A 16,540-nucleotide genomic window follows, 5' to 3' on the forward strand; every position below is an offset into this window, starting at 1 on the left:
GATTGAACAACAAAAATCAATGAAACTGTAGACTTGATTGATAGTAGTATTGTGAGGATTCAAACAGTCCTACTTCTGTGTTGATTGATTCCATCTTTTTGATCCAAATGTCAATCCTTCCTCTAAATTTCAGTAGATTGCTGTGGCCTATAAAGCAAAATCATCACAGGGTATAATTTTCCGGTGATGACCTTTGCCAAACATAGCTAGGATGAAACTTAGATAATATAGATAACATCCTATTATGAGATCCGTATTTGAAATTTACAAAATTTTAGTTCCTCCTTTGTGAAAGACTCCAAGCTCAGGATCACCTCTACACCACACTGAAGCATTGCCATGTGCATTTAGGGGGAAAAACGTACTGACAGCTCATATTTTTACAATTTAGAAACCACTTCTTCCAAATACTTTGAGGCAGGTAATGTAAATGTTCTTATTCCCATTTTATAGATGAAGAAACAGACTCCAGAAGATTAATAGTGGTCTTTTTGTGGTCATATACTTAGTTAAGGTCAGAGGCTAGACTTGAGGTTGACTCTATGTGACTCCTAGGATGACTCTCATTCTCATAATTCCTAGGTCACAGTTAAAACAAGCTGTCTTAAGATTCCTCTAATGACATTTGTTTTTTCCTCCTGGGAAAGAGACGTTATTGCTTGCAATTATGCCCTACCCCTGCCTTGCCAATTCTCACCTAGTTAATGATTACACTGAATATGTCTATTTCTTTTGTTACTTTGCCATAACACCTGTGACTAACCTACCTACTTAGTTTGCTGGCATCAGTGAGATGCCAAAAGTATTTCTGCTTTTGACTTTGACTTGTTCTGACCTCCAATTTGCTTGATCAAGCATCTTTCTGTCTCTAATTGTCCTCTTTATCTCCCATTCTGTTTGCTAACTTTCTGTGGGATGAGAAACCAGATAACCAAAAATATTGTCTTTGTGCATTTAATTAACATGCCTAATTCTCTGAGTGGGTGGCTAAAGAGTCAAGTGCATGGACTTTGTGATAGCTTGTTAGGAATTATGTGGCTGTTTTAAAGAGTTTTAGTCATATTTACTTTACTTCTGTATGCAGGGTTATTTATATTATAGAGCAAATGTGTCAAACATGAGGCCCTTAAGCGACATACTTGCCATAACATTTTTGAATGTAGCCAAGCCAGATTAAAATGTAATTGTGAAATATTTAACAACATGAATAGAAATACAATAAAACCTAGATAATAATACATTTTAAAACCAAGTCAATATGTGGCCCATATGAATCTCAATGTATGATTTCGTGGTCCCTATTTCCATTTGAAACACTACTGTTATAGAGGACTGAGTTTGCTGATGGATTTCCTTCTAAATAAGTTACTAATGTAATTTATTAAAGGCCATAAAAGCTGTATTTTGATTTTTGTTTTTTGATTAGACTGAGTTCATGATTGGAGAATTCAAATCTTAGGCTGGAAACAAGCATCAATCTAAACTGAAAAAGTTAGCGAGGGCAATGTACAAGTTGACTGTTCTCAGTGAATCTGATTTGCTTTTGGAGACCTTGATATGCATTTAATTCCCCCCTCTTATGGTTGCCATTTACACATTATAAGTATCAGCAAGTCCTTTTGAGCTTGGCTCGTAAAATAGCTATGGAACTTGAAAAGCATCCCTTAATTTCCCAGATTTACCCAGATATAAAGAGAAAGCAGCCTTGCCCACGTGCACAGAGTAAAGAAATAGTTCTATTTCTATTTCAAGTTCTCCTACCAACTTACTATGTTAATGGAGTAAGTAATAGATGATTTTCTTTTTCTGTTTAATTTTCTACAATTATAAAACTGTACCTTTGCAGAAAAATGTTCTGATCGTTAAAAGAAATCACTACAAGTTGTAAATAAAAGTACAACGTATAAAAGGCCAAAGGGTAGTGGAGAGATCCAGTGTGTACTGGTAGGTTATGGCATATCATCAATGAAGAAATGTTCAGGGAAGTCATTCAGTCAGGCAACTAAAGATTATTAAGTACCTACTATGGTACTTACTCTGGTTTCACTAAGGTTTCAGTTACCCTGGCCAACTCTGAATTCCAGGGGAATAGCAGAGGCAGGAAGGGGATCATATGCCCATGTAGGGAGGGGGCCATCTCACAGTTCAAGGATGCTTAGGAGCCAGGTACAGACACTCTGACAGAAGACAGACTTGGGGTACTGACATACAGCAGGGTGGGTAGAGCAGGACAAAAGTCTCCTTTCCACACAAATGGCAGTCTCTCCATGAATCTGTTCTTCAGCTTTTACATGGAGTATTTTTTGGTTTTTTTGGGTTGGATTAGGTGGTGGGAGGCCAAGAAGCACCTAGCTGAAGGACATGGAGGGGAGGTGAGGAGAGAGAACACAATATTGTAAAATTACCATAGGTGACTTTTTTTGAATACTGATCTTATTCAGAATTCTTTAAGTAGAATCAAATTTGCATGCATATTTACCTAAAGCAAGAACTGTCAATAAAGAACCTGAGAGCCCCAAGGCCACATGTGACCCTCTAGGTCCTCAAATGCAGTCCTTTAACTGAATCTAAACTTCAAAGAACAAATCCATTTAATAAAATTTATCCACTTTATAAAAAATGTTTAATAAAAAAAATGTTCTGTACAGCCTGGACTCAGTCAAGAGGTCACTTGTGTTCTCTAGGCTTCAGGTTCCCCATCCCAGGGTTAGGTACTATTCCTAGTTTTAGATCTCCACTGGGGATCTTGGTATATGCCCCCAAGGATAAAGGGGAACTACCATATCTGACTGGCACTATACTTAGCACTGCAAAAAGCAATTTGATCTCAAGGAACTCAGTCTAATAAGGGAAATGACATTGGAAGGACTATATAAAAATAATATACAGTTTAAGCAGGATAAATTGAAATTAACTGGCAGAGAGAAGGCATTAGAATTAAAGAGGTTTTTGAAAGGTTTCTTATAAAAGTTGAGATTTTGTCTGGGATGTGAAGGAAACCAGGGGGCAGAGATGAGGAGAGAAAGAATTCCAGGTATGGAGGACAGTCAGTGAAAATATCCAGCGTTAGGAGATGGAATGTCTTGTTAGAGAAATAGAAAGGAGGGCAGTATCACTAGATCTTAGTACTTGTGGTGAGGGAGTAAGGAAATAAGATTGGAGAGGCTGGGAGGAGGGATGTTCTAAAAGTCTCTGAATGTCAGACAGCAGAGTCTACCTTTAATTTTGGAAATAATAGAGAGCCACTGGAGTTTATTGAAGGGGGTGTGTGACATACACTGACTTGTACTTTAGGAAGATCACTTTGACAGTTATATAGAAGGTGAACTGGAAGGGGGAAGAAGTCTGAGGCAGAGAGACCAAACAGTAGGCCACTGCAATTGTCTAGGTTTGAGGTGACGAGGGCCTGCATTAGGGTGGTGACTGTGTCAGAGTTTATGAAGGGAAGGCATTGGATATGGGAGGTGGTGAGAGAGTGAGGGATCAAAGACTCCCAAACACTTGGGTTGAGAGCCTGGATGACTAAGAGGTGGGCAGTTTCCTCAACAGTAATAGGAAGTTTGAAAACAGAGAGGGCTTTGGGGGGAGGTGGCAGGGAAAGTAATGAGTTCGGTTTTCGACGTGTTTGTTTAGTTTATAGGATGTCCAAAAAAGCAGTTGGAGATGCAACAAGGTCAACAAAGGGGTTAGGGCTTGATGAAAGGATTTAAGAATCATCAGCATAGAGACCATAACTGAATCCATGGGAGCTGGTAAGATTGCCAAGTGAAGGAACATAGAGGGCAGAGGCATAAAGATGCCATCAGAGTAATAAATGACTATAAAAGACAGCAGGTGAGAATCAGGGACATTGAATCAGAGCATGAATACTCCATTGACATTGAGGCCATTAGATCAAAAGTTCTAAAGGAATGTCTCCAGAATTTTGCATAGACTTTTCTCAGAAAGACATGAGATGAGTACCAAGACAAGAATTATACAGATAAAGGTTTAGAAATGGGTTACTATGTGCACGAATGGAGAAAGAACCCATACTGATGAGCTCATGTAACAATTTTAGTGTCAAAATATATTGATATCAATCTCTCAGAACATACATGGGATTACTTTTTCCATTTTCATTTCCATTTTGGGGTAAACTCTCTCTCTCTCTTTCTCTCTCTCTCTCTCTCTCTCTCTCTCTCTCTCTCTCTCTCTCTCTCTCTCTCTCCTCCCACAGAACCCCTCCCCACCATATATGAATGGGTGAGTGTGCCCACAAAGAGTAAGTGTCCAGTTTCTTTGTCCTAAACATGTAGGATTAATGTCTTGTTAGAAATACTGGAAACATCAATAAACATGTACAGACCAATATTCTAATTGCAAAAAAAAAAAAAAAAAAAAGAAATGCATCAACTTGATTTGAAATGGCTATTTATTTCAATGGCTGACAGTCTTCTGACAGAAAGATAACAGGAGAGAAAGGAAAAAGACAAGGATCATACATTGACCTATGGGTCAAATTATCCCTAGTAAATGAAATAATCTGAATGAACTCCTAAGACTCATTTTGCATTTCATAGCAAATAGAAGCTATGCTTTTTGTATTACTCCTAAAATTTCTCCTTTAAAAAATGACATGACTTCTGCTTTATTTGAACACTGTTTGAGAATCTGGGTATAATACAGTGCACTAAGACTTCTCTAATCTGGCAAAAATCACTCCAAACCATCAAATAAGCTAAGGCGTAGGTAGCAGCTCATGACCTGCTTGCTGTAGATCACACTCTTAACAGTATTTTTCAATAGGATGAGCAGAAAATACCCCCCTGAAATAAATCACAATAAGCCTTTGTTAGGACTTGTATTATTTGGACAGCTTTTAAACTAGTTATACACTATAAATCCTATTAAGCACCCCTATTCTAAAAGTACATCTCAGTAGACATGGAGATCCAGGCTCTAGCAAACCTGAATAAAATGAACGTGAATGGGATTTCTCAGCACTCAAGTCAAAAATGCTTTTGAACAAAGATGAGCTAAGACTATTGTCACTTCTGTTCAAATGAGGTTATAGCACATCAAAGGTGCTGCTGGAAAGCTGTAGGTGTTAATGGTATGAATCACGACACTTTGATTTCTTTAAACTTTTCATGCAGCACCACGATGAGATTAAATGTAAGCATTATTTCCTGAGGTCTGAAACAGCTCTTTTTATATTATTCCAATGGCTAATTATTAAGTCAAAGTGTTCATTCTTTCTGCATTTCTGGAATTGCAGAAATGTTAAAATTACAATTTTTTTCTTTTGCCTTCTTTGCTTTGGCAGTTTCCACATCTATATGGAAATGTTCATTATTTAAAGTACAATAGCTCATTTCCAAGGAGACAGAGTTAAGTCAGGAGGATGGAAGTGGGTTCAAGTCCTACCTCAGGCACATATTAGCTGTATGATCATGGGCAAATCACTTAAACTCTCAGTACTCCCAAATAACTCCCTAAAACTCTGATCTGATAATCTGTATAGGATATTTCTATGCGAGAGATTCTCCTACACAGATAAAATTACAGTTCTAGGGGGAAATTGAACCCCATACATACATTTACAACCAAAAATAAAGACATGTTTAGTATACTCAGTAAACTCAGCAAATGAGTCAATCTGTGCAGGCATTTTTAACATTGTCAGTTGAACTATGGATTTTACCTTTATATCTCAGTTCTTGGTAGTCTTATTGGTTGTTCTTAAACAATTAATGAAATCAGGATGATTAATTGATTAATTACTTTGTTCCAATATCAAAGGGAACATTTTTGTCGTACTACGCTTCAGCAGGTATATGTGGATACATATCTGACTAGATATGAGATCATAGAACATATTTGACATGGAACATTGCTGCCATTGCAATGAAGTCCATTTCCTTCCTTTCATTTATATTCTTTCATCTTCCTCTTACGTTCACGTAACAGTTTCTGGGAGACCCTTCTGTTACTTTTAAAAGCTGAGAAAGGGACTTCTATTGGTTTAGTTAGAAAGAAAAAAATTAGACATGTAATTTGCATAAAGGAAGTAGTACATTTCAGAATGATTTGAATGATATAGTCAGGCATTGAGCTAAAGTATAGCTGAGGTTTCTGGACACTGATTTGTCAGCTGTTCCAAAAAATCTCAAAGTGTCATGTTGAACCATTGGGGTTCAAAAACCCATTCAAGTCCAACTATCTTTCCAAAAAGTTGTATTACAAAGCTCTATTTTGAGTTCTGTCTCACTGGTTTGAAGGGTTGTGTGTATTGGGCTTTTGATTTATTGCATTTCCATAAGAAGGATACCACCAACACATTTTTTTTCCCTAGTGAAACTCTATGAACTTTCATCAGTGGCAAATTTCCAATTGCTAAGTTAGGATTTAAAATGAGTTCCCTGTCTCTTCTTATTGACTCTTTATATTATGTCAACAGAACCCAAATCATAACTATTGAGTAAGTTTAGAATGATGCGAAAGAACAGGACTAGACCATGGGAAGTTACTTGACCTAACACTCTGTCTTTAGTAGAATAAAGATATTCAACAGTATGGAGAGAGGGCTTGTGGCAAACCACTAATATTCATGACTTAGCTCTTTTCCCTTTCTTCAGTTCCAAACCGTTGCTTCAGAAATGTGAACTTGGCAAGAACAGCTTGTGTTTATTTGTGTACATAGCTTTTGGATATCACTAAATATGATGCAGCTACTTTTAAATGCTATCTTTACAACTTGATGACAAGAGTTATTCAATGGCTTAGACTTGGAAGCACAAAACCCAAGGAAATGAAACCAGGTTTTCAAATGAAATTTGCTGAAAGAATGAGCTATGCATATTGTTTAACATGGCGTAGTATCATTTCATCTTCAGGAATGCTTTGTTAATTTATCAGCTTTATGGAAACAAGCACAGGTTGTGCCTGTTAACATATGTTAGAATATGTTGTAGCTATCACTTAGCATTCAAATAATCCCCAAGCCATTTGCCCATCATTTACATTCCCTGTTTATTATTACATTAGGTTGGGTCTGCTTTGAGTGTGTCTATATTTATGAAAATGGGTCTGTCTTGTCTTTTGATCCATAAATATTATAGGGTCTATCTTAGCTACAGCTACTTATACTGCTAATAATTTTATACAGATGAACAAATATTGTTCCTTGTTTTTCAATGTTTATGCAAAAGTATCTTTCAAAGGGCATAAATAGTTAATTCACATGCTGTCAGTAAGTAGGTGGGGTAACAAGAGCAGAGGACTTCTGGAAGTTGGAATGAAGGCACTTCTCTGAGTCTATTATCCATGAACACAACCTGAGTGATGAAGGTTCAATCAAGTTAGAAATCATAAGAAAAAAAAAGAAATCATAAGGAATAGCAAATCATATCAAAATAATTGGATTGTTTTTAAAGGAAAAACACTTCTCTTGACTTCTAATTTCAGCACTTTCTAGCTATGCAACCTTTAGCAAATCTTCCCTTTCTATCTCTTAGATTCCTTTTCGGTAGGATGGTGTTAACCTATATAATCTCTAAGGTTCCTTCCAGTTGTGACATATTATGAATCTATAATATTACAGTTACAATTCTCAGAATAAATTATTTTAATTGTGTCTTACACACACACAAAATACGCCTATTGGCATAATGCAAAATGAGCCAGGTTTCAAAGTGTAGATGTTTAATTATTGGTTTGTTGAATAAATGAATGAATATAGACCAAAGAGTATGGGAGTGAAAGTCAGAAAACTTGTGTTCTAGTTCTAATTTTGTCACTACTTAACAGCATAAGTGGAATATGTCATTTCACAAATCTTGACATAAGTTTCCAATGTGCAAAATGAGGTTTATTAGTCCAAAATCCCTATATTTTCTAACATTCTATAGTCTAAATTTTTTTCAGGATAGAATTATCTGAGCAAAGTAAAGAAATACTGACTGATGCTTTAGCAAGTAAACTTGATTTTTGAAATTTAAGGAAAACAAAAGTCTTAAAGGTGGGAGGAGCAAGATATTCTTAGCACTTCATTTGTTATTCTGGGGAATAAATACGTCAAACACATCACTTGAACAACTATAGAGACAAATTTCAGACCTTTCCATCTTCAAAGCCAAAATGGTGGTGTGATCGACCTATTAAGGATGCAGTCATTGAATTATTCTCTTACAATTTCTTATCATGGGTCAACATGGTTAAAAGGGGATAGGAAGCATTTGTTCAAAGAAAGCATATCAACAGACGATATTGTAATTTACATTGTCAAAAACAATTTCACTATGACAGCTCAAACTAGGTAAAATTAAAATGCTACATGATTCTTAAAATTAAAATTACATGTGTGTAGATATAATTTTGATTAATTATAAATCACTTGTCCAGTGTAGTTATTTCATTAAATTTGCTTTGCCTATGTACTCCAAAGACCATGCAATCTTTTTATCTAGGTTGAGGTCAAAACCTTCCATGTGTTCTCTGTCCCATTTGAATGTGAGCTCCTGGAAAGCAGGAGCTGTTTTACTTTTCTCTTTGTATTCCCAGCCCTTAACTCATTGTTTTACATGTAGAAAACACTTTATAAATTTTTCTTCCATTTACTCATCCAGATTCTAGTCATGTGAACTTGTATGCTAGTCCATTTTTAAAAAGACAAATGAATCCCAGGATAAGAATGCAAGAACTGGCTAAGGGCAATATAGAGAAATAGTTGGAGAATACCCATTTCAGGAAAAATGAAAAACTGTAGTATTTTAAATTCTTATTGAAATCAGTTCTCTTTTAAGATAGTCAAAGTACTTTGCAAATATTTCAGCATATTCATTATAACTTCTGTAGGGAAATACCATGGTTACATTTTTATTTCCCTGTTTTATAGATTGGGAAATGAGGTAGGGAGATTGAGTGATTTTTCTCAGCAGCATTGAAAAGAGGCAGGATCCAGCATAGTGTTTTATCCACTAGCCCATGCTGTCTTGTTGAAGTCTTAGAGGTCAAAGTACCATAAAATTTGTTCTGAATTCCTCCATTCATCCATAAAACAGGTATGGCACGAGTGTTTAGAAAGTAAACATCAAACACTGTCTCATCCACATACTTCAACTCTACCTTGGAGAAACTGACTACCCTTTAATGTGAAAGTCAACTTATTTTTGAATTGACCTAATCTGGGTCCCACTATAAGGAACATAGTCAATATTGATTAGTTGCAATAGTGACATTTGGAGTATGAATGTTTTATCATCTTTCTTAAGACCACCAAATTATTCATAGAATAATTATTCATGGCAATGAATAAGACATTTGCTTAATGACTTGATTGTAAAATATTCTTTAGTTTCCTCACCTATAGGAACACAATCATTTGCAACCCATGAAAGTCAATGATTTGCTTAAGCTAGTGTTGATGCTGGCTGTCTTAAACCTTTGAAATGAAGTTAAGTTATAGCAAGAATAACTCTATTTTCTGAGTTACTTTGTCATAAATCAGATAGGAACCTTAAGTGTAATGAAGGTCATGGCCATATGGATTTTAGTGTCTATGGAGAAATGTGGTCAAGAAACATTGGTATTTATAGCTCTAGGGAGGCCAAAATGGAGCGCAGCCATCAACATTCCATTTCCAGTGAAACACCCTCATGAGGTTCAAAGTCATGTTATCCCTTTCCTTAGCACTGATGATTGACTGTCTAGAAAAAATAAATAAAATGCTCTAGGAGCAGCACTTCCATCTGAAGTGCCTCCCTCCTTCTTTGTTGACATTCAAGTATTTCCACTTTGAGAGAACAAACTCCTAAAAAAGGATTTATCAAAGTGAATGAAAATATGTTTGTCCATATATCACCTATTCCCAGTTCTTATACCCATTCTTCCAGTTGGCATTTTCTTTCTTTCTTTCTTTTTTTTTTTTTTTGGCTATGTAATGCTGTCTGGAGATGTTGGGAAATGTCACGTTGGGTTTGACTAAAATTAGTAAACAAACAATCCACCAGTACTGTCCAAATGAATTGCGCAGTGCTTCTGGTGAATATGGCATAATATAAACTGTAGATAGACTTATTAGTCAATAGAATATAAACTCCTTGAGGGCAAGGATTGTTTCCTATTTTTCGCTGTATCCTCACTACATAGCCCAGTGCTCATAGCATACAGTAGATGTGTAATAAATGTTGTTGGATTGTATTATATATTTACCATTTTCTTGAGCACTGAAAGAGGCCCAGGAGGATCTTAAGCAAAACAGTGTAGTAAAGATATCTTGGTTCTGCAGCCATAACTTAAATACAAATATGTGTAAACAAGGTTAAGCTATTTAGCTCTACCTTACTGAGTGACTCAAAGCCTAGGTTTACACAGGATTGAAAAATTATCCATGTTACAGAAAAACCTGTACTCAAGGAAAAAGAAAGTGGAATTGTACAGGGAATTAAATGCACACATGACAACAATAACAAAAAAACCCACACAATTTCAACATCAATCCTGACATGAGGCGCTTCAGTATATCTACTATGTTTTTCAATCACCTTATCCACATTCTTTAACAATACCAGATGAAGAAATAAAATGTTTGCAAATACAACTGACCCAATGAGTCACCTTGGCAGTACTCTGGTGGATCACAAGGGGAGGTCTAACACTCAGAATCTTACAAGCTTGTGGGATCATACATGCATGTTTATTGTCCCTGTTGCTTCTGTCCTGGTAACTTTGAGTGACTGGAGCTCCCAGGTTGGTGTGCTGGTGTAACAGGAAATTGGAATCCATATCCATTGTACCCGTCCAAGTAGACACACTGGAAGAAACTGATGGGAACTGTGGAAAAGAATACCCAGGTTTGTTAAGTGCAGCTCTAAATTTGGACCATAACAGACAAGAACAGTTAAAGTAAAGAGGTCTAGCTTCTAAAAGCCAAAGTACAGGGTTCACAGAAATGGACAGAAATCTCTTGTTTTCAGTGAATGCTCATATAATATCAGACTTCAAAGCTTGCCAGTACCAAATGTGGAGAGAAAATGAACCATTTCAAATGCTGTAATCAGCTGAGAGAGTTGTTATAAGATTCAAAATGAGGGAGGATCCAAGATGAGTCAGGCCCTGGATTTTCAAGCATACACACATCTGGATTATTTGGGCGAATCAATGCTATACTGCATCAACTAATGGATTCAGAGTAGGAAAGATGTAATCAAAGTTCTCCTTACCTACTTACTAGTTATGTGACCGTGAACAAGTCACCTATCTTCTGAGAACATATTTCATTGTAAAAAAGGGATACATCAGTTCTATGTCATATGCTGGGTATGAGGGTCAAAGGAGACAATATGTATAAAACATTTTACAAACTTTAAAATGCTGTGCTTATGCTAGTCATTATTATAAGATGCACACAGCTGTCCAGATACTGTGGCAATTTCTCTGCCCATTAGCTCTGTTGCCAGTTGGATAGGTGTCTGTAGAGAGAAACTAAGTTTATCCTGAGCTGAGGGTTGTATTTTCCCTACAACAAAACCTGATGACTAGGTAGAAGCATTCTTGCTCAAAACCAGATGCCAATATGAAAACCACAGAAATATAATGTCTGGCAAGGGAAGTAGATGGGAAGACACATGAGAGGTGGCTAACAGTAAAGACTAAAGTTGGAAGGAGATGGGAATATGATCAGAAGGGTAAGATATTGGATGATTGAGGAAGGGTATAAAGTAATGCATGGGTGGCTTAGCAAGTGACTGACACATAGTAGGTGCTTCATAAATGTTTATTGATTGATTGAGGAGGATGAGATAAGCAGAAAAAGTCTATTTTTATGCCACTGCTTCTCTATAGGATTTCTCTCTGGGGTGGAAGAGAGGGAGGTAATTAGCAGCTTATCCATGGTACCAGTGAATAAATGAAAGGCAAGCCAACCAGTTAAATAAAGCAGTCTGAAGGGAATTTGAACTCTACAGCCAGTGGTACCTATACTAAATTGTGTGTCAGGAAAAGAAGACACAGAGAAATAGATAGAGGAGGGTAATAACAGCTGTCTTTAGAATTTATCACAAAAAGGCTGTTAAGACTAGAAGAGAGATTAACTTTGCTTTCTTTGGTCTCTGGCAGAACTCTTCTGTTTTCTAATAGGGTTGGATAGTTTTCGTTCATGATTTCTTGAAATATGGTATTACAATATTTTTTTCTTCTCAGGGTCTGGTGTATTTTCTATGCAGTATCCTACATTTTCTTCTATTTTCTCCAGTCTTTTGATTTTTTAAAGAAATTCTTATCATTTCATTGAGTGATTAGCTTGTTTAATTCATTCTAATTTTCAGGTAGCCTTTCATTTGGGTAAGGTTTTTCACATCTTGATTCAAGTTGTTAATTCTCTTTCCAAGTCTTTCCTTTAGAGTTCTCATTTCTTTTTCAATTATTTCTTTTTGGGGTCGTATTTCATCACAATAAACTAGCATTTAGAAAGTACTGTAAGGTTTGCAAAGTGCTATACATTTATCTCATTTGATCCTCATATCAACCCTATGAGATAGGTACAACCCATTTTAAAATGCTTGTTTTATTTTTCCTAGGAATTATAGCTGACTTTATATAGTCAAACTGTGTTTGTCATTGAATTTTTATTCTAGATGTGGTGGAATTCTTCTCTTCTTTTGGGTTAATTTCTTGTGAATCTCTGTCTCCATAACAATTCTCTATCATCAGTGATTTTTTTATTTATTCCTTCTTCTAGTCTTAATTTCTGAATTGTGTTTTTATATTAGGGCCAGGTTCCATATAGTTCTGGAAGAAATATTAGGGTCATATTTGATCCTGATTTGTATTATCTTTCTCTTACTTTTTTTTCCAGATATTGGCTACTGAATTTTTTAAGGGTATTAAGGGCAGTTTAGGACAAGAGACTACAAAGTTTCATCAACTTTAAATTGCTCTCCTGATCTGAGAATTTCAGGTTTCATACCCCAGTTTGAGTCTAAGTAATACAAATGTAGTCTTGCCCCTGATTAGAGCTCCAGTAGATACCAGTAGATGCTGACTTCAGGCCCTGCCAGTTATCAGGATATCTCTCTAAGTTCAGGGTAACAAAACTGTAGAGTCACCCCTGGACCTAACTTTCTACTGATCAGTTGTCAGCCCTAGTCTTGCTCAAGTTTGGAGCAATAAAACTCATCCTGATTTATATTTCCTGCCCTGAAGAAGAGCCTCAGGTCTGAGCTCCAGTTTGTGTTGGTTCCACAATTATGCTCCTTGCCTTGGTGTGTAGCTAAAGGACTCAGTCATTAATTTCACTGAATCTGCTCTGAGGTGTGAGGGGCATAGCTAGGAACTTGCTCTTGTTCTTACTTTTTGCAGGTAAACAGATACAGTCCCCAGTCCAGGATCTGTACTGGAAGGACCTATATGAGCATTCCTAGCTTTCCTTGTCTCTGTCTCTCTGTCTCTGTCTGTCTGTCTGTCTGTCTGTCTCTGTCTGTCTGTCTCTGTCTCTGTCTGTCTCTCTCTCTCTCTCATGCTCAGAGGCCTGTGATGATCTAGACTATAAAAACATAACCCACAATGTTTTCCCTTTTGGTTTCCCAATCACCACTTTGCTGGAATAGTCATGATGAGACTTGGTATTGATTCTGCTTCTTATTTCACCATCTTTCAAAAGACTTCTTGGCCCTGAGATTTGTTCAAAACCAAAATGGGCTTCCTTGCAAGGTAATGGTTATTAAATTATTCCACTAGATTATAAATTCTTCAATGTGAGAAATTGTCTTTTTTTTTGTACTTGTACAAAAACGAGGTACTAGTTTTAGTACTTAGCACAGTGCCTGGCACATAGTAGGTCTTCAATAAACGTTTATCAACTCTTGACTAGGGCATTTTTCATCCACTGGAAATAATCACAGGCTGAATGAGCAATACCTGGAAATGCTTTACTTATCTTCAAGTACGAGTCAGACAATATGACCTCTGGAAACTTCCAAATTTAAGACCTATGATCCTGTTGCCAATAGAACAAGATCCCTTAAGTTTCAAACCCCTCTCTTACCTCTAGCTGAATTTTCACTTTCACTCTACTCACAAACAATAAGGATGTAGATTAAATCTCCTCTGGACGTTTTTTTTTTTTGTTTTTCATTTTTATTGGTTTTAAGGGAGTTGGAGAGGAGGGCATTCTAGCAAGTTGGTATCTGCACTATCACTACTTGGTTCACAATTTCTGTGCTGAAATTCATTTTGTCTCAAGATAGCTTGAATATACAGGCTTTGTTGAAGAGAGGCTGTGTATTTAAATTGATTTGGGACCATACCACATTCTATGAGCCTGTCACATATGTTTACTTGTTAGCTAGTATACTAATGAATATGTTATATGCTGGATTCCCTTTTAAATACTTATAAAAGTCATGTGAATATAGTGTTAGTGTCAAGTAACCCTGAAAGAATAATGTTTATATATTTGTAATATTTTTAAAACAGTTAGAAATATACAATGTGGTTTTCCTCACTGTAAGCCATTGAGGCAGGTAGTACAACTATTATTATACCATTTTGTATATGAAGATACTGAAGTCCAGAAAAATAAAATGACCTCAGAAATAGAGAAGTAATACATAGTAGTGCCCAGACTCAATTTTATTTCACTTAACTCAATTAAATTCAGAAGACATTTATTAATACTTCGTACATAAAACATTTTTTTAGCATATGTGTGTGTTTTTACATTTTTGCACTGTTTGAGACACTAGGAACACAAATATGGGGAAAAAATGGTCATTGTCCTGGAGGAATTTACATTCTGGTCAAACTCAGGTTTCTTGATTTCTAGAGCAGTATGCTCTACAATGCCATGCTGTAATTTATTATGTCAAAACAAAAGTTTATTTAGATAGATAAAGACTGAAAGCATCAAAGTATGTATTTTATGCATTTGAAATATGATACGAAGATATGGTTATATCGTAATAATCAACATAAAATTTTATAATTTATAAAAAGTGGACATTAAGATTTAGGTGAATTAGATCATTATTGTTCCACATCCATGAAACAGTATCATTGGTAAATGTAGGGGTAGGAAAAGATGCTGTTATGGTTTTGTAATGGGAATTGACCTAAAACCAATTTTCTACCAACATTCAGTGGTATCATGGAAAAATACAGGTATTACACTTATTCCACACAGTTCCCCCTTCGTGACAATGTCAAATTCTGGAAAAGATTCAGAATTGAAGGTGTTTCGTGATGAAGTGGGAAGAGATGTGAAACTTAGGATCATAGAATTCTGAGCTGAGAGATCCCCATTTTGGAAGCCATCTAGTACAACTCTCTTATTTATTCAGTAATAAAATGGCAACTCAGAAAATTGAAGTATCCTCATCCAAGGCCAAACAAGTATAAAGTGGAAGAGCCGTGTTTCTAATTCAGGTCTTCTTTCTCTTCAAGTTCAAAAGTTAACACACACACACAGACACATGTATGTATGTATATGCATGCATAAATATTTGTGTGTATGGACATATGCATTGTATATATCCACACATACACAGAAAAGGCACACATGTATATGTACATCTATATGTATATATGTGTATCTGCCTTAACGACCTCCTTCACAACCTCTTGGTTGACATTGCCTACCTCAGAAATTTTGGCACTTTGTAAGAATTATATGACACATGTTTAAATTAAAGCTTTTTACACAGAGTGCTTTATTCAGGCAGTTTAGAAATTGTTTTCTGCAATACAGCTAGGAACCGATAGCATATTCCTTTTATTACTTCAAGAAAAATGTCAAGTTTATTAGTGCAGGAATATTGAACTATCTAGGGGGCTGAATTTTATAACTGAATAAGAACATTGATTGCATACTAGAATCAATGATCACACAGAGAAAGTGAATATTAGTCTGTTACATAGCTAAAAAAAAAGAACTCTGGCACTTAGAGACAGAATTCAGTTTCTGTACAGTTGATTTGCTGTGGCCTATTTCTATTTCCTTTCTACTTGATGGAAGGAAGTTTAGTACATCAGGTTAAGCAATTGTACTCTAGATCCTGCAGTAATAGACAGGCTTAGGCATAGATTCAGCTGCTGTGCTTATGAAACAGAGCTTTATAGGGCTGTTTGCCATAAATGCTGGGCTAGTCATTACGATATAATTTCTTCAAGTAAGTGTCTTTTGCCTGATGCAAAAAGTTACTAGTTTCTCTTTGAGAGAGAAAAAAATGACCTACTTTAAAGGCATGCTTGATGTCTGTACTAAAAAATTTCTCCCAAGAATAGATTATTGACTTTCATGAAGAAATCTTCAAGCTTAGATTCAAATACATTGTTTTTAATATGAAGAGAATAAAAAAAAACTTGTACATTAGTCATCAATGTACTCACTTTTGTCTTTCTTCATGGAAGTCATATCTTCAGTTTCCTCTGAAAGATATACAAATATAGAAACACATATTGTATGAATACACTACCATGGCATAAATGTACAGACTACAAAGCTATACATCATGATGGCACCAGCAGAGTTGAACACAAATCTAAGCAGAAAGGAATGATA

The 16,540-nt window shown here is 35.9% G+C and overlaps 1 protein-coding gene across 15 annotated transcripts in view; it reads right to left on the minus strand.

Annotated features, from left to right (window-relative positions):
- Positions 1 to 4,396: 4,396 nt before the first annotated feature.
- The window catches only part of TRDN (triadin), a 561,781-nt gene continuing 549,637 nt past the window's right edge, over positions 4,397 to 16,540 (minus strand). For all 15 annotated transcript variants that reach the window (XM_072643208.1, XM_072643207.1, XM_072643206.1 and 12 more), the window contains 2 exons: positions 16,369 to 16,407; positions 4,397 to 10,815 (listed from right to left, as the gene is read on the minus strand). In XM_072643208.1, coding sequence (XP_072499309.1) covers positions 10,679 to 10,815; positions 16,369 to 16,407 — 176 coding nt within the window. In that variant the 3' untranslated portion in view covers positions 4,397 to 10,678. The remainder of the gene's footprint in view (positions 10,816 to 16,368; positions 16,408 to 16,540) is intronic.

This window comes from Notamacropus eugenii, chromosome 2, assembly GCF_028372415.1.
Source record: "Notamacropus eugenii isolate mMacEug1 chromosome 2, mMacEug1.pri_v2, whole genome shotgun sequence".
NCBI classification, from domain to species: domain Eukaryota; kingdom Metazoa; phylum Chordata; class Mammalia; order Diprotodontia; family Macropodidae; genus Notamacropus; species Notamacropus eugenii.